The 18,314-nt window shown below is 42.5% G+C and overlaps 1 protein-coding gene across 6 annotated transcripts in view; it reads left to right on the forward strand.

Moving 5' to 3' along the window:
• The first annotated feature begins 1,021 nt into the window (after positions 1-1,021).
• The window catches only part of Vps13c (vacuolar protein sorting 13C), a 157,429-nt gene continuing 140,136 nt past the window's right edge, over positions 1,022-18,314 (forward strand). For 4 of the 6 annotated variants that reach the window (XR_379424.2, XR_001778932.2, XM_006511224.2 and 1 more), the window contains exons 1-3: positions 1,029-1,232; positions 13,197-13,240; positions 14,402-14,444. Coding sequence is in view for 4 of the 6 variants with exons in the window: in XM_006511224.2 (XP_006511287.1) it covers positions 1,133-1,232; positions 13,197-13,240; positions 14,402-14,444 (187 nt within the window). In the remaining 2 variants the exon portion in view is untranslated. Of the gene's footprint in view, positions 1,233-13,196; positions 13,241-14,401; positions 14,445-18,314 lie in introns of all 6 variants that reach the window. The other 2 variants (XM_006511225.2, NM_177184.4) reach the window with 2 other exon arrangements.

Raw genomic sequence — 18,314 nt, forward strand, 5'->3', positions numbered from 1 at the left:
AGGGTTGGGGGCTAGTGGGGCAGTTAGTAGGTACCAGTGAGCTGGTGCAAGCAAGACAGAATTAAGGCAACAGAATCACTATAGAACAGGCAGACTTGCTGTTCATTGGTTATACACAGGGAAGGTGAGAAGGTCTAGGTTTAGTCCGAAGGAGCAAGGGAAACAGATGGTTAAGGATTTATGTATGTGGCAAGAGTGGAAGAACGGTAGGTCTTTGTTAGTTATTGGTTAGCACTGTCCTTTTTTTTTCTTTTCTTCCCTATTATGTATGACTAGGCTGGCCTTGTACTCACAGAGATCTGCCTGAGGCTAACGATGCCGCTCACCATGCCCAGACTTTACTTTTAAGTTGCATTTGTTTGTTTGTTTGTTTGTTTGTTTATTTATTTATTTTTGAGACAGGGTCTTACTATGTATCTTTGGTTTTCTCTCTGTGTGTTTGCATGCATGCAAGGTATAATGAGTATGGAGGTCACAACAACTTGAAAGTGTCTGTTCTCTCCTTCCACCATTGAGTTTCAGAATTGAACTCAAATCATCAGACTTAGCAGCGTGCACCTTTACGGGCAGAGCCATCTCACCAGTCTATTGTATTACTTAAAAAAAATAATTCTTAATACAGGGCCTCATATAGCCTAGTCTGGTCTGGAACTGACTGTGTAGCCTAGCCTTGAACTAGCTTTGTAGCCTGGCCTTGAATTGGCTATGTAGCCAAGGATGACCTTGAAATTCTGACTCTCCTTGGTCTCCCCAGTTGCTGGGGTTAAGAGAAGTGCATTACTATGCCGCGATTATGAGATGCTCAGGACTCGAACACAGCTTTGTGCAGGAGAGCGACAGCACCTTACCCCAGGCCTGTCTCCCTGTCTCTCTCTCTCTCTGTCTCTCTGTCTCTGTCTCTGTCTCTGTCTCTCTGTCTCTCTCTCTCTCTCTCTCTCTCGTTGCCCCCCCCCCCCCCCGCAATCGCGGAGGTGGGGGTGGGGTCACGCCTGCGCACTGGCGGCGTCGCGCACGCGCGGCGCGGGGCGGGGCGGGGCGGGGCGGGCCGCAGCTGTCAGTCTCTGCGCCGGCCACAGCCCTCCCCTGCGCGCTGCGTTCCGGCTCCTCCCTCTCCCGCCTCCTGGTCCCCGCCATGGTGCTGGAGTCGGTGGTCGCTGACTTGCTGAACCGCTTCCTAGGGGACTACGTGGAGAACCTGAACAAGTCCCAGCTAAAGCTGGGGATCTGGGGCGGTAAGCGCGATGCCACGGCCTACCGGCGTGGGAAAGGGGGCTGCGCGTGTGGGAGCCTGAGGACCCCGTGACCTCGCTGGGCTTGCCCCTGCTGTCGATGTAGCCACACAGGGGCAGCGCGCTGCTTAGCAGTCCCCATCAATGCCTCAGAATAAAACAAGGAAAAAAAAGTAATTATTTACCTCAGCAGCGGACGTCAGAGTGTGGCTCATGCTCCCTACGGTGCCAGATTGTCTCCCCTTGCATCTCATAGCCCCAGGACCAGGCTTCCTGGTTCCCAGCCCGGGGAGGTAGGATGGGCAGGGGTGACAGTGAGAAGAAAGGCATGTCTTGTCCCCTAGGACTTTTAACTCAGAGATTCCTACCATTGCCCACTTCCTAGTTAGGTAGAGGGCTCTGCAGGTTTTTGTTTTTGTTTTGAAATAGACATTCGAGCCACTGGCCAGAGGCATGATTAATTAGGGTTGTCTGCTAGGATGCAAATTCGAGAAAACCTGCTAAGGTTATTATCCTGACGATTAGGAGTAGAAAAGTCTTATGATAAGCAGCCTACTTCTGCATTCTTCAGTAAACTTGGATTTGGGAGTGTATCTCAGTGGCAGAACTTGTGCTTCGAGCCTCCTCAGCACCGTAGAATACCAAAACAGATTGGGTGTTTGGAGGGTATGGGGGGGTGTGCTTGTATTCATATACTAAGTTACTATAAGGCTTGAGAATTTTGTCAGCTTTGGGAGGAAATTAAAAAAATAACATCCAACTTAAATGGATGGAGCTACTTTTAATTGTCAGCGATTTAAGTATAGGCTGGGTCTGTCAGGTTGGCATTTGCCAATGGAGAAACTAGCTGTTAGGTGCTTGAAATGTGGTTACTTGCTCTGAGTATAAAGTACTCTGGGTTTTGAAGATAAGCATTTTTCCTAATGGAGGACCAAAAAAAATTAGCATCTCAATAAATTTTATGTTGGCTACATGTTGAAATGGTATTTGACTAGATTTGAGTTAAATACATTATTAAAATTCAGACCCATCATCAACTACAAGGTCAATTTATGATGAGGTTACAAGAAATATAATCAGGAAGCTAAAAGGCATAGGCTGTTCCCATCCGCTCTGCTCGGCTTGCTTATCGCTATACCTAGCACGAGCAATTACAAAGGATTTCCACATTATGTCTATCAAAACTCTGGGCTCCTAAAATCGGTGATTAGGGAGAGGCACCCTATTTTTATTGGACAATGTGAATTATGACTAGTCTCCTGAATTACATTGGAACACATATTTATTTTATTTTAAAACAGGTTTCTTTCCATAAATACACATTTTGTGTACCCGTCCCTGCTACATAATACAAAAGGAAAAGTTTTTAAAAGGAGCATCCAGATCCTTCTGCACAAAGAGAGGGCGAGTGTTTCTTTAGAATTCTCGCAGTAATGTCAGTTATTCTTTGTGAAACGGTTTTGAAAAGAGTGCTTCAGGTCAGCGTGAACTCTAAGCTAGAACTCCTATAGTTCTAGGCCTGCTAGTGTGTTGGGCAAGCCATTTACAGTAAAAGTAAAAGTAAGTAAAAACCTTTGGTTTTTCTTTCCGCTTCCACAGAGAAAGCGATTGTATGTTCAGAGGAGTTTGAATCACACCTGACAAGATGACATTCCCATTAACCACTCCTCGGGTTTTACTGGTTGCCTGGTCCTGACTTTAGTTCTTTTAAAAAAGAAATAAAATGTATGGGTACGGTTGAAGATTCCTTCACTACCAAATCGTGCTCACTTTTAAGGGTTGGAGTTGGACACGTTAGCATCTGAGGCTGTTCAGTTTGTAAACCGTTGGACAGTGAATAGAGTCTGGAGATTTCGAGCTTATTCACACTGAATCTAAGGGTTACAGAGCTGTGTTGAACCTCCCGCCTCATTGTCTCTAGTGAAATCTAGGAATGAGACTTTTCTTTTTTTTTCCTTTTCTTTCTTTTTTTTTTGAGACAGGGTTTCTCTGTGTAGCCCTGGCTGTCCTGGAACTCACACTCTAGACCAGGCTGGCCTCGAACTCAGAGATCCATCTGCCTCTGCCTCCCGAGTGCTGGGATTAAAGGCATGCGCCACCACGACCGGCTGAGACTTTTCTTTATCCTGTTTTCTGCTTTAACTTACTTTGTGGTGCTAGGGCTTCAAGTCCAGACCTTGATGGTGCCCAGTGATATTCTGCAATGAGCTAATATATACCCTCAGCTCCATTTTATTTTATTTTATTTTATTTATTTTATTTTATTTTATTTCTAGAATAACACATTCTGCCAGTAGTATGCCCTAACTGTGCAGTGTGTCTGAGCAGCAGATACATGGGTTTCTTTCACCAGCTGCCCTGGGAACAAGTCAGCGATTGCATTTTGTCAGCTCACAGCTCAGCCCTGTAAAGTTTAACTAATGGTTTCTGGATGTCATGTGCTTTGTAGTTATTGCTCAACACGTGGTCTTCTAATCCGATTCTCCTTAAAATAGAAAGACGAGTCTGAGTTGACTATTACTCAAGACAATAGTGCTGGAGAAACTGGTCTTAACCTTTATGGGGTCAGGAAGCAGATGGGATATTAATGAAATCGTTGATAAGGCATCCATGGTGCTGACAAAGCTTTTCAAGGAAATTTGAAAGTGATATGCAGTCCTTTTTGAAAGCTGCATGTGTGTTAGCAGGTAAAATTTATATGTCAGTGCTTTTTAAAAAAATCCTTTTTAAACCTTTGCATGTTCCAAACTTTAGAATGGGGGGGGGGGACTCTTCCTGTAGAAGTTTTACATATGTAGTTTTTTGTTTTTTTTTGTTTTTGTTCTTTGGACTAGAGTGTTAGGCTAGCCCCAAGCAGTTGATTTCAGTGTCAGGAGGGTGGTTTGGCAGTGCTTGAAATGCTGTTGACTGAGGAGGTTGCTGGTGTGTGTTAGGTAGGTTCTAGGAATACTGCTGAAACCACCTGGTAGTGTGAGAGACGGACAGTCAGTAAGGAAGTGCTGTCCAGCCCTGCACAGTAGTTGAACTGGCCTAAGGAGAAAATGGAGATTGTCTCTTGTATATAATGAGACCTAGGGGGTTAACAGCTTTTACTAGGGAGTAAAAGTGGATCTAGAGAGAGTACATTACTCTTAAGAGATTTCTAACAAGACAAACAGGTATCTTAAATGACTGACATATATCTTATGCACAAACATGCATGATCTTTGTTTTGATGTGAGTTTTGAGAGTCAAAATATAGTGTTACTATAACCTGAAAAACATTGTGTTGGGCCTAGGAAATAGCCACACAACGAAACAATGAAAGCCTCAATAAAGAAGAAAAGTGTAGCATGCAAAAGAAGGAGTGAGGGCTGGAGAGATGGCTCAGTGGTTAAGAGCACCAACTGCTCTTCCAGAGATCATGAGTTCAATTCCCAGCAACCACATGATGGCTCATAATCTCTGTAATGGGCATCCAGGAGGAGAAGGAGCGAGTTGTTAGAAAGTTTAGTCTTGTTATATATATTCTGGAAGTTGCTTTTAAGTTGAAGAACGAGCAAGGCCAGCAGGATGGCAGGCTCAGGGGGTGAGCATGCTTACTGCCAAGCCTGACTATCAGAGTTCAGTCCCTGCCATGCACCTAATAGGAGGAGAGAACTGACTCCTGCAAGTTGTCCTCAGACCTCACGTGCAGGCACAACGGCAATCCCCCATATATACAAATGCAATAGTTTTTCAAACCTTTGTAACTGAAGAAGAAAGGCAATAATAATAATAATAATAATTCAGAGAGGACATAAAGGGCTCTTAAACTTTGTGACTATCTTTTGGAACTACTACTACTTCTTCTTCCTCCTCCTCTTCTTTTTCTTCTCCTTCTCCTCTTTCTTCTCCTTCTTGAAATAGGGTTTCTCTGTGTAGCGCTGTCTGTCTGTCTGTCCTGGAACTCTAGACCAGGCTGGACTCAAACTCAGAGATCCTCCTGCCTCTGCCTTTTGAGTACTGGGATAAAAAGGCATGTATTACCACCTCCTGGCTTGGATTTTATTCTTAAAAGATTATTTAATGCCACACAGTTCTTAAGTATTTTTGAAAGTGGTTTAGGCAAAATACATTTTTAAAACTTGCTGCTGTAGAAACAGGGCCCAGCTCACTACTTACAGGATCCCAGAGGAAAACGTTTTCCTTCTCAAAGCCTCAGTTTCCTAATCTGTAAAGAGAAATACAACAGGAAGTGTCCGTGATGGAACTCCTGTCATTGTTAGTGATGGACGGTAATGGTGGGCGGGTCAGCCCGCTGTTGCATTTTCTGAAGCATGTTTCCTCTGACATCATGCATCTGCTAGCACCATACCTGCATGTGGATATCTTTGACCCTCCCTCCAAATTCTTAAAAGCAAGGAAACCTTTTGCAATTAATTTATACTTGACAATGCTCACGTTTTCTGTAACAGTGTGTGTAGGACAGCCTTCAAAGGCTCAGACGTGTGCCTGGTGGGCAGGTGCTTCCAGATGAAAATGTTTACCTAGGCTTTTGATCCCCACAAACCAGCAGATAAATTAACAGCCCCTGGCTGTTTGAGAGGTATCCAGGGTATAATTGTTTTAAGCGTAACATGTCTCTAAAACAGTGTGTCGAAATGTCAGATCTTTTGCAATTTGGGTTAAGTGGTGTTGCAATGTAGAATCTGCCAATTTGATTTTTTCAAAGCTTTTTTTTTTTTTACTGTGGAGGAACAGGAACAGCTTCCATTCAGGACTCTGTGGCTTTCACATCCCTTAACCCAGCGGACTGAACCTTAGACATGTGTGTTAGGATGACATCCCCTTAAGCCAGGCTCTGAGTGTAGTTTCAGCTCCTGTCCTTTCCCTCGGAGGCCCTTCCCTGTCTGCCCACAGCTATGGGTGGAGTTCTTATTCTCAATGCTGAGGACTAGAATTGCTGTAGATTCTGGATTTTGTGTTTTTAGAACTTAGAATATTGATAAGTGTGTAATGTGATTTCTTGGGGATGACAACCAAGTGAGTATAAAATGCAGTTGTATTTCATATGCATATAATGCACATAGCCTTACAATTATTTCCAGCATGCTGCATTTCAAAGCAGTGTACCATGCAAGATTGGGTCTGTGGCAACATGTCAGCACCCAAAAGTTTTGAACTTTAGATTTCTGATGATCAGCTTGTCTTGCTGGCAGAAAGCAGCACAAAGAAGGAGAGAGAGGGTGAGGAAATTGGGCAGGAAGTCATCTTCCACCAGGTGTAGGGCTTTTGGCAGTCACTGACAGGAAGCCATCTGTTTCTTCTCTGCAAAGGAACGAGGTGAGCATGTGGGTGAGCATGTCTTCTTGGGCTTTAAGCACCCGTGGTTTGAGGGAGCCGGGAGCAGCCTTAGCCCTTCCTTAGGGAAGTGGTGCTGGGCTGCCTGCAGCCAGTGTGAGGCTTGCTGGCCCAGGCACAGCTCTGTCCTTCCTCCTTCCATCTGTACTGATGGGGAAGAGCCAGTCGCAGAATACACACGGTAAAGAAGCCACATCTATACGAGGCAGGTGGGGCAGACTGGGGATGACAGAAGAAAACCACCTGTGTGATTTGTGTTTACTTTCTTTAGCCACATTTTATAAAACACTGTAGTGTCTAAGTATTTACTCACTGAGGGAGTATTTTTTAAAAAATAATTTTATTTTATTTCATGTGAGTGCTTTACCTGTAGGTATGTGTATGCACCATGTTCTTGCAGTGCCCGTGGAGGCCAGAAGAGGGTATCTGATTTTTTTTTTTTTTTTTTTTTTTTTTTGAGTTAGGAATGGTTGTGAGCCACCATGTGGGAGCTGGGAACTGAACTTGGGTCCTCTGTGAGAGCAGGGAGTGCTCTTGACCACTGAGCCATCAAGTCCTCATCCCCAGAAGGATTTTTTTTTTCTTTTTACAAGCTCCCTCCTGGCAGGTGGTTGAGTCCCTAGTCATCTGCCAGAGCTCTCGGGATTCTAGGAGAAGTGACATACACGCCAGCTAATTTCGATATGCCTAACTTGCTCAATGGCTGGGCACTTCTAAACCTCCCCACAGCTAGTGCACCCCCCCCCCCCGTGGTATTCCTGAGTTAACATTCTTTTAAAATCTGTATTTCATCTCTGCTACCCTAGACCCAGTTGGGGTAATGGCTTCTAGGGCCACTTTCCTGGAATCTTACATGTGGGCAGGCCTTTAAGTCTGCTCTCTTTGCTTTCCCATCATGGCGATCCTCCTGTTCTTCTCCCTCAGTCAGTCCCTTTTCCCCCTGCCATCTAAAAATCCTAAAAGTCCCTGCCTCGCCTCCCATCTCCTTGCCCAGCCATTGGCTGTACAGCAATTCTTCATTACCAATCAAAGCCAGTTAGGGGCAGGGACCCTCGGGGTGTCTTTTCAGGGTGAAGTGTGGCTTTTGGGTGCCGAATTAAGTTAAGCATTTGAACCATTTCCCAGCAAGGTGGGACAATATACCAAAGCGGAGTTTGGAAAGCTAAACTGGGTACACCCATCTTTGCATGTACATAGCACCATCATTAGTTAAAAATCCACCCCTTTTCTAGAAGTCCAGCCAGAAGTTGGTGCCTTGAAACCACTTGCAGGGAAGCCATGCCTTGGGTTTTAGGCTCTGTGTGTGTGGTGTTTGAAAGGAGAAAGTCTTGATGACTTCGGAGCAGCTTTCTTTCTGCCTTTCTCTGCCAAGACTTCTTCTTTCAACAGGAAGCTGGAAAGTAAGAGTCGGTTACTTCCTTTTTGCTGCGTAGCAATCTCCCAACCGAAACAATCTGGATTGGTTTGGTTTGGAGTCGGATAGTTCAATTCATTTGGAAGGAATTGGTACAATATTTTCTTGGGTGTCTGTGAAAACATGAGTCATTACAGTAAACCGGTTCGTACTTTTGCAGGCTGCTCGGTGGTTGGGAAGAGCTTTTGATACATTTGATACAAGGGAAGAAGATGGTGGATACTTTCGCTAGAACCAGATCTGAGAAACCTTGCATCACAGCACTGCATAGGCGTTTGTCACTGGTTTTGGCCGTGTTTAGGGTCTGGTGCTTTTATTTGTTGGTCATTTGTTGTTGTCATTGTTGTACCATTGTTTGGATTAATCTTTATGGTTTCTATTAAGAACTGACCAGGGAGTCAGTAGCTACAGTGGCACTATTAATTACTGTCTAACCTTGGAGAAACTACCCATTCAGCTTGAATGCCAGCTGCTCCATGCGATAGTGCAGAGAGGGCTGGCAGTGAGCGTTGTGTGCTCCTGGAGCACTGCTGGCATGCAGCTTAGGAACTGTTTGTAGAGAAAAGGTCTAGCATGGCCATCTGCAGTGCCTCCTCCCATGTCCCTGAGGAATTACCCCTTCTGGTGCTCCTGATGTAATCCTCTGACTCTATGCAACCCACTCATTTTTAGATTTTATATAACCTTAAAAACCAGCATAGCACCAACCGGCCTCTCTGACTATTGTGTGGTAATGGAAGTAGATTTATTCGGTGGGATCGAGCCCTTTACCTGTTCTGCCCCATTGTCTAGAAGAGAGCACGGTGTGTTGGACATAGTGTTGAGTGTCAGAAGACTGAGTGGTGGCCTTTCCACGTGTATATTGCCATGTTTTCATAGGCCGTTTGTTTAACCTCCAGATACCTTCAGTTTCTCTTTCTTGATAGGTGCGTGCTACCTGCCTCCTGCTGTGAGACTGTGGGGGATCCAGTCATGTAGCACATCTGAACATACTTTTTGAAATATTAATTGAAGGCCTCATAGTAGTTGTTTCTGCCCCGGAGCTCTGTGCGTCCTAAGGCAATTAAGCAAGTGTTTCCTGAGCACCAGTGACGAGGGACACTGGTAAGGAGGTCATAATTGTGCCGTGGATTTAGGTAAACTTAAACTACCCTGGGGAGATGCAGCTCAAGCAAGCCTCAGTGAGATCGCGGAGAGATTGTTTCTGGTTGAAATTATTTCGTATCAGCACTAGTTTCATTTTTCTTTTTGAGACAGTATTTAAACTCCCTGTGTAGCTGAGGGTAGCACAAGCTAGCTTAGGTGCCCGATCCTCCAGCCTCCACCTCATGAATGACTGCTGGGAGAACAGGCCTGAATCACCAAACATGGAGCAACAGTGTTTCCTGTGTTTATTTGGTAGATGAATACATGTATACAAGCTTTTCTTGGATTTAGAACTTAGGCAAGCCTGTCCTGTGTTATGACAGTTCCAGTTGATTAAAAAACAAACAAACACAACCAAATGGAGTGTTTGCATGTATGTATGTGCACTGTTTGTGCACCTGATACCCGAAGAGGCCAGGAGGCCAGAACGGGGCATTGGATCCCATTGGGGCTGGGTGACTGTGAGCTGCCCAGAGTGGGTGCTGGTAACTGAACTTGGGTCCTCTGCAAGAGCAGCAAGTGTTCTTTAACCACTGAGCCACCTCTCCAGCCCCTTGGTTGTCTCTTCTAACTTAACCACTCTTTCTTTCTTTCTTTCTTTCTTTCTTTCTTTCTTTCTTTCTTTCTTTCTTTCTTTCTTTCTTCCTTCCTTCCTTCCTTCCTTCCTTCCTTCCTTCCTTCCTTCCTTTCTTTCTTTCTTTAACTTTTTCCAATTTTTTATTAGGTATTTTCTAAATTTACATTTCAAATGCTATCCCGAAAGTCCCCTATACCCTTCCCCCATCCACCCACTCCCACTTGTTGGCCCTGGTGTTCCCCTGTACAAGACCAAGGGGCTCTCTTCCCAACTGTTTCTTTTTCTTTTTTCTTTTCTTTCTTTTCTTTTCTTTTTTTTTTAAAGATGGTGTAACTTGCTAGTTTAGTGGGCTTGCTTTCATTTCTATCTTTAATTCATTAGCACAGATTATTTCATGCATTCTGATTCAGGCTCACCATGTTGAGATACCCTTAACGCCGAAGCTCTCTGTGTAACTTTCCGCACTGTGAGCTCAAAGTAAGATTTCCATAGCTTCCTCGTGAGCAGTGAGTGAGGTCTCCTTCAAAGCTGGACTCCTGCACCACACTCCTCACCCAGACCCTTCAGCCCTGCCAGTCTGCACCAGAGGTCACGTCAGAGCTCCTTACCTGCCTGTCTCCGCGATGTCTGTGGACTTGAGGTTAAGCGCCACCTGATGACAAGCCTGGCCTCGTGTTTTCCTTGCTGGCAGAGCATAGCGTGTCTCCCTCCCGTCATTCATCCTCCTGACCTTGTTTCTTTTCTTTATTTTTAAGATAAGACACGATTATTGATTCTTTGATTTTTCCTCCTGTGACCCTTAAGTGTTCTTATCTCTGGTGAGCTAGCTAAATAGGAGGGTTACTTCTGTGTGTTTGGGATGACTGTTTCTGGAAGGATAACGCCATCTTTTTTAGGATACTTTTTTTTCCAGTACCCAGTTCAGTATGAAATGGTTGATTTTTAGGTTGCTATGTCTCAGTCTTACAGATGATTTAAATGGAAGTTTCTGCATTCTTAGACCATGAACTGGGACACATGTACCTGTGCCTGGCTGAACAGCATGCATTGCGTCAGCGAGTAGGCTGGTGCCTCACCTAGCCAGGCCACAGTCTCCTGGCTGAGGGATGAATGCACTTTCCCCCATTCCCTGGGCCTCTGCTAATCTGCAAGCTGCTAATTTCCCTCCCTCTCTTTTTTACTGGACTGGGGGCCCCTCCCTTAGTGCAAATAGCTACAAAATGATATTGCTATGGCTACCCTTTATGTCATTTATCCAGGAAGTGTGAACAGACCTCGCTGTTCTTTGTTAGTTTTATGTGTCTGAAAGTAAAATAGGTGTTGGGTATGGAAAGGGTTCATATCCAAATGCTGAGCCAAATTAACTTCAGAATTTCATTGTTTTACTTTTTATTTCTTCTTTTTCCCTTATTTTGTGTCATGATTTCAATTAAAAGTAATACCTGATAATTATAAAAACTGGAAAATAATGAAAACAGTTAATAAAAAGTCACATTTGTCTCACCAACAGTGATCATCACTTTCAATATTCTGTAAGGTTGTAAAATACACTTTAAACTTTGTTTGCCACATTGGCAGTGATCAACTGATACCTGTTACTTCATTGTGGAACCACAGTTTACTGCAGTAGAAACAGCCCCATTTTTAGAAAGATGTACACATTCATATATGTTTCTGCATCATGTGCATGCCTGACACCTGCTGTGGTTAGAAGAAGGCATTGGATCCCTTGCAACTAGAGTTACTGAAAGTTATATGAAGCCTATGTGGGGTTTGAAAATGGAGCCTGGGTCTTCTGGAAGAATAGCCAGTACGCTTAACTCTTGAGCCATTTCTCCATCCCTAGAGGTCTCTCTTTACTTAATGGTAAAATCTCTCATGTTGTACTCACCCACTTGCTATTTTGAGTGATTGCTAGTGATTTACTTTAGTTAATGGTCACATTTGTCTGATACACACATGCTACTGTCTTAGTGATTGTGAAGATGCCATTTTTAGTGTGGATGATCTGAGTACTCCTGGTGACAGTGACCCCACTCACCGAGTCTCAGAGCTCATGAGCAGCTTTGGGGTCTGTGCTGTCCATAGAGCTTGTTAAACTGCTTTGCATGACTGAAAATAAGTGTTGTGTGCAAATTTCTTTTGTTGACTCGAATAGGGGGCTCAGTAGTAATCTGTATAAGACATCAGTATATAGTTAAATGCAAAGCCATCTCAGTACTTCTGTAACCTTAGAGGTTATGATTCTTCAGAACGGCTCTGTGGGGCGAGGTTAAGGGCTTTGTGGCTGCTCTTGCAAGAGTTCTGTATCCAGCATCCACATGCCAGCTCACAACTGCCTGTAACTCCACTTTTAGTGGATTTGGCGCCCTCTTATGGCCTCCATAGACACTGTGTGTGGTGCATAGACATGCATGCGGAACACACACACACACACACACACACACACACACACACACACACACACACACAGGATTCCTCCAAATACTGAATGCATGTCAGTCTTCTAGGATTACCTTATGATTTTTATGTTTGTAGTAGTGCCATCCTTTCTATTCTGGTTTCAGAATTTGTCTTTACTGTGATGGCCCCTGTTTGACACTGAAGTTATTGGCTTATTTTAGGTAGATATATATGTATGTGTGCATGTTTTTTGGGAGAGGTATTTCTGTATAGACCAGGGTGGCTTGGAATTCACCTGTTCTCAAACTAATGTCTCTCAGACTTAGCCTCCCAAGTGCTGTGGTCACAGGTATACACTGCCCGCCATGCCTGTTTTTTCAGATTTTAGGTTCTATCCAGCTGCACTGTAGAGGCTGCCAAACAGTTGTATTTGTTCCTTCTTTCTATGTACAAAGCTGTAATATTTTCTGCCCCTTCCCAGGGCTTTCTTATTGCTTCCCTGGCTTTCTTGTTAACTTTCAACAGTGTGCTTTAGAAACAATTGCATATACACAGGAAACACATACTGTTTGTAGAAGAGGCATTGTGCTGTCATAGCTTATATTTGGCAGCTGTTTGTTGGTGTTATGAATATACACATGCATATATAGTTTTAAAAAGTTATTTAAAAAGTCTGAGCCAGGCGGTGGTGGCACACACCTTTAATCCCAGCACTCGGGAGGCAGAGGCAGGAGGATTTCTGAGTTCGAGGCCAGCCTGGTCTACGAAGTGAGTTTCAGGACAGCCAGGGCTAAACAGAGAAACCCTGTCTCGAAAAGAAACAAAAACAACAACAACAACAAAAAACAAACAAACAAAAAAGTCTGGATGGTATGTAGCCTTTTAGAAAACGCTAGTCTGCAAACATTTTTCCATGTCCCTCTTTGTTTTGTTCTGTAATGCAGGTATGTTCCGGCCTCTGCCTCCTGCTGGACCTTGAGTTCTCACAGATTTCTTCCATCTGTGTTCTTAGCATTGCATCCTTAGTGTTTGATAGATGTAACATGTTATAATAATGGCCGTATTAATGTTACATTTCTTGTCTCCCCCCCCTTTTTTTAAACAGGTAATGTGGCTTTGGATAATCTGCAGATAAAAGAAAATGCTCTGGTAAGGGTTATTATTTTTTAAATTATGCTTAATAACTCAGCTAATTTGGCAAGCTCTTAGAAACGTTTGGTTACTAGACATCTGTACCAGGTACCAGATAAAGTGACTGAGTCACTCCAAGTTGGGTTCTTTATTTAACTATTTGTCATTGGAAATCATGAGATTAAAGATCTACAGTTTTCCATTTAATGATCAATTTTTTTTTTCAAAATGGGATTCAGTCCATGACCTAATTTGACTATATAGCTTTGTTGTCTCTGTTTCTCTTATAGACATATTTTTCTTCAAAATTATCTTTATGCATTTTCCAGGCAAATTAGCATTTGGTGGTAATCAATGACCTAGGCTACCACTGGAGCAGTGCGGTGACGTTGTTAGCCATAGAGTCCTGAGGGAATAGTAAGGTGTAAGGGGGGACTTACCCATCAGCTTTAGTGAGGAGTTTGTATCATTTGCCTTTGAGCTAAAAGCCAAGCAGCCAAGCAGTGCTCACCCTCCACCCAGTGAGGATACATTTTAACCTGGTATGCAAAACTGACATCTGCTTCCCCCGCCCCCCAAGCACATGCAGTAATCTAAAGTGTGAGGAATAAAACTTCTTAAGTGACATCGCAGCTAAATAATACCTAATAGGAACTCAGTGCTGTCTGGTTAAAGTTTAGTAATTCTGGAGATTTGAAATTGTTATGAATGAGAGTTATGGTTTAGTACCATGGAGCACAGATAAGGCAAAATTTATTACTGTTTGTTGGTATGTGTCATTTATTGAAGAGGAATGCTAGTTTGGTAAATAGCATGTTAGAGCCTTCCTTTCCAGGGGGCTTTGTTTACTCATTTGCTAAATATTATCTGAGAATTATTCAGTGATTGTTTTCATCTGACTTACGTGTACAGACTCTGTTCTTTTCTTCTTCTTGTATTTCAGGTAAACAGTGTCCATCTGTTTCAGTTATTAAAATAACCAGTTTATGTAATTACTTTCCTTATGAACTGTTTTCTGTTTTTCCTGTTTATAATTTTGCTTCTTTGGAACTTCTTTATGCAAACCTACCATTTAGGGAAGCAATCATAGCTATGAGTTACTCAGCTCTATCATTGATGTGCACAAGGGATTTGGGGCCTGTGTAAAGATGACCTTTAATTTTTGTCTTCCTTCTGAAGAGTGAATTGGACGTTCCTTTCAAAGTCAAGGCTGGCCAGATTGGTGAGTACTTCACTCTACATCCAGTTGCTTAGTTCTCTCTCTATAGAGTTCATTTTGCCTGTACTGTTTAACCCGAGAAGTCTTCTTGGCTTCACCAGAAACGTGGGAATTTTTTGTCTTATATTAATTTCAGAGTTCTAAGCCTAATGTGCGTCATATATAATACATATCTACTTTAAAAAACCAAGGAGCTAGAGAATTACTCTAAAGTGGAATGACATTAGAGCTGTAGTTGTGACCTCTGGGCTTTGGCTTTCCTACATAAAACACCTCCATTTCCAAAGTGATAGTCCGGCTTCCTGTGCAGTCTCTTTATATTTGTGAAAGCCATACAGTTTTAAAACTCTGTTCAGTAGACTTAAATGAAGCTCATGCCCCTCCTGTTTGCTCACTCATCTTCACTTGATGTGTTATGCAGCAGTGTGGTATGGACTATGTGCCTTGGTAAGTACGAAGTCTCCTTCTTTGCAGCCAAACTCTTATCCATTATTCATAACTCAGCATACATGTCTGCTGGAGACATCAATATGAAATTCTATCTACAAAACTCTCCCAAATAGTTCAAGTGACTTGAGTTTTTTCCTGTTATATCTATCATTTATCTGTTGCCTATTTATTATCTATCTATCTATCTATCTATCTATCTATCTATCTATCCATCCATCTATCTATCTATTATCCATCCATCCATCCATCTAATCAATGATCTGTCTAAAGTTCAGCTCCAGATGGGTTACTATCACTTTAGAATTTGACTTAATGACTTAGCCACTCCTCATCTACAGCCTGCTGCTAGATTACATAATTTACTTTCTTCATTGCTATCCTGCTGAATTTTAGCTTTATCCTTTACCATTTTAGCATCTTTCTCCCCCTTATATTGAAAATAGATTTTTTTTCTCACATAGAAGATCCTTATTACCATTTCCCCTTCCTCTAAACCACCAGTTCTTCCCCACCTCCCCTTCTACCTGAGTCTACTCTCTTTCTGTTTCTCATGAGAAGATAAACAAGCTTCTAAAGGATAATAATATATTAATATAATATAATGACATAATATAACATATAAAGAAGTTAACATGTCTGAGTTGGACAAAACAAACAAGGAAAAGCACCCAAGAGAACACACAAGAATCAGAGACCCACTGATTAGCACGCTCAGCAATCCCATGAGAACACTGAACTGTAATCTATGCTACGTATGCAGAGGACCTGGTGCAGACCTGTGCAGGCCCTGTGCATGCTGCCTCAGTCTCTCTGAGTTCATATGAACTTTGATCATGTGATGCCTTCCATCCCATCTGGCTCTTACACTCTGTCTGGCTACCTCTTCCTTAGGGTTACTTGAGCCCTGAGGGAAGGGATTTGATGGAGGTGTCACATTTAGGGCTAAGCATTCCAAGGTCTCTCACTCTGTATAACGTGCAGCTGTGAATCTCTATATTTGTTCCCATCTACTGCAGGAGGAAGCTTTTCTGAGGGCTGAGCAAGACACTGATCTATGAGTATATCAGAATGTCATTAGGATTCATTTGATTGCTACATTTATCATCATCATCATCATCTCATCATCTAGAACTGTAGTGTTTGCTTTTCCCCTAGGTCCCTGAGCTATCTAGTCTCACATGTTTGTTTCCCCAAATGTCCGGTATGGTTTCCATCTTATGGAGTGTGCCCTAAGTCAAATAAGATGTTGGTTGCTTACTCCCACAAGCTTTGTGCCACTATTGCCCTAGCATATCTTGCAGACAGGATAGCATTGTAGATAAAAAGGTTTGAGGGTGGGTTTGTATTTATGTTTCTCCTTTGGGAGTATGCAGACTACCTTCCTGTACCAAAGACTCTAAAATATAGGAGTGAAGGCTCTAAGTAGAGACCAACTCAACATCTCTATACTTAATGAGTTGTGTAGGTGTTGTCTTTAGTAATGGGGACTTGCCATCCGTTTGTACAGAGTAATTGGTAGTTTTGGCAATAGCCTGGGTTGTTTAGGGATTCCCCTGGGATCACTTTGGCCAACAACTCAATTAGGTGTAACCCAATCTCGGTACCAGAAACTCCATTTGTGATGGCCAGTTGAGGTTTGTCTCCTCCATTATTTGACAGTTTCATTTAGATAGGCGTATAATATATGTGTATATATGTATGTATATATATATATATATATATATATATATATATATATATAAAATTTCTTATATTATATATATATGGAAGCTACTACTGTGTTTGGTTTCCATAATGTAATGCCTATTTAGTGGCCCTTTGTTTTAGCTGTCTCTCCGTGTATTCTCTCCCTCATTTCCCTCTTCCCTCTCCCTCCTTACTTTATCCTTCCATATCAGTCTTCTGCATCCATCTAGAACTATCTGTTTTATTTCCCTCTCCTAATGAGATCTATTTGTCCCCCTAGTCCCTTAGTCTATACCTAACCTATACCTAACCTCAGATTGAAACTTGGCTACCACTGACTTAACAGCTGATGTCCACATATAAATGAATGCATGTCATATTTGTCTTTCTGGGTCTGGAATATCTCACCCAGGATGATTGTTTTTTCTGGTTTCATTGAATTACTTGGGAATTTCATGGTTTCGTTTCTCTTCTTTTCTTTTCCTTCCTTTCCTTTCCTTTCCTTTCCTTTCCTTTCCTTTCCTTTCCTTTCCCTTTCTTTCTTTCTTTCTTTCTTTCTTTCTTTCTTTCTTTCTTTCTTTCTTTCTTTCTTTCTTTCTTTTCAGTGGCTAAGTACCATTCTTCTTTTGTAATGTAACCGATTTTCCTTACCCATTCTTCTGTTGAAGGTTATTTAGGTTTTTCCCAATTCCTGGCTATTGTGAGTAGAACAGCAATGAACATGGCTGAGCAAGTGTCCTTGTGCTAGGATGAAGAGTCCTTTGGGTAGATGCCCAAGAGTGTTATGGCTGGATCTTGAGGTAGATCAATTCCATCTTCCTGAGGAACAGCGATACTAGCTTCCATAGTGACTACAAGTTTGCAGTGCCACCAGCAATGACTGAGTGCTCCCCCTACTCTGCTGAGTGCTTCCCCTACTCTCTGAGTGCTCCCCGTTAAAGAAGTGTTGCCTGTGGTTTTGACCTTATACTCACTAAGAAGGCAGTTGCCTTGTTAGGAGGTCATTAAGTTAGATGTAGGTATTATCCGTTGTAAATACAGATGGTAATTACTCTAAATCCACAAGAATTAGAAGTGATCCAGAAGTGTACTGATGTTGCTTAGGCTCCCCTGGCCTGGAAGCCATATAAGAAACCCAACAGCTTTGAAAACTGAAGAGAAATTAAAATTTAAAAAGTTTTATAAATTTAAATTATATGTGTGTGTGTCAGGTCAGGAATGCCATGGAGCTCAGATGCCCTTGGGGTTGGAGTTAGAGGTTTTTGCCATCCACCTGATGTGGGTGCTGGGAACTGAGCTTGGACCCTCTGAAAGGGCACTAGGTATGCTTAGCCTAACCATTGACCGTTTCTCTGGCCCCTGAGAAATGAACTTTTTAATGCAGAAATAATTTGAAATTTTATCCCTGGACTACAGTATCCACATAAAACTGACATGGTTATATAGCTACCCAGTTGGCCAGAATATTCTCCCTTGTATAACATTATTTTATTTCCTTTCAGTTTGTTGTATCAAGTTGTTTGATTGTTGAACACCTTTCTCTAACTATGCCAGCGATGCTGGTCATATGACATAGTTGTTCATATCCACGAGGGAGTCAAGTCAGATTCTTTTCTACTAAGTCTTGCTAGCAGCACTGACCTAATGCCATTATTTATCAAAATTATAATGAAGGGGACTAGAGAGAAGGTTTCTCAGTTAAGAGCACCAGCTGCTCTTACAGAAGAACTGGGTTCA

Source organism: Mus musculus, chromosome 9 (genome assembly GCF_000001635.26).
Source record: "Mus musculus strain C57BL/6J chromosome 9, GRCm38.p6 C57BL/6J".
Classification (NCBI taxonomy): Eukaryota; Metazoa; Chordata; class Mammalia; order Rodentia; family Muridae; genus Mus; species Mus musculus.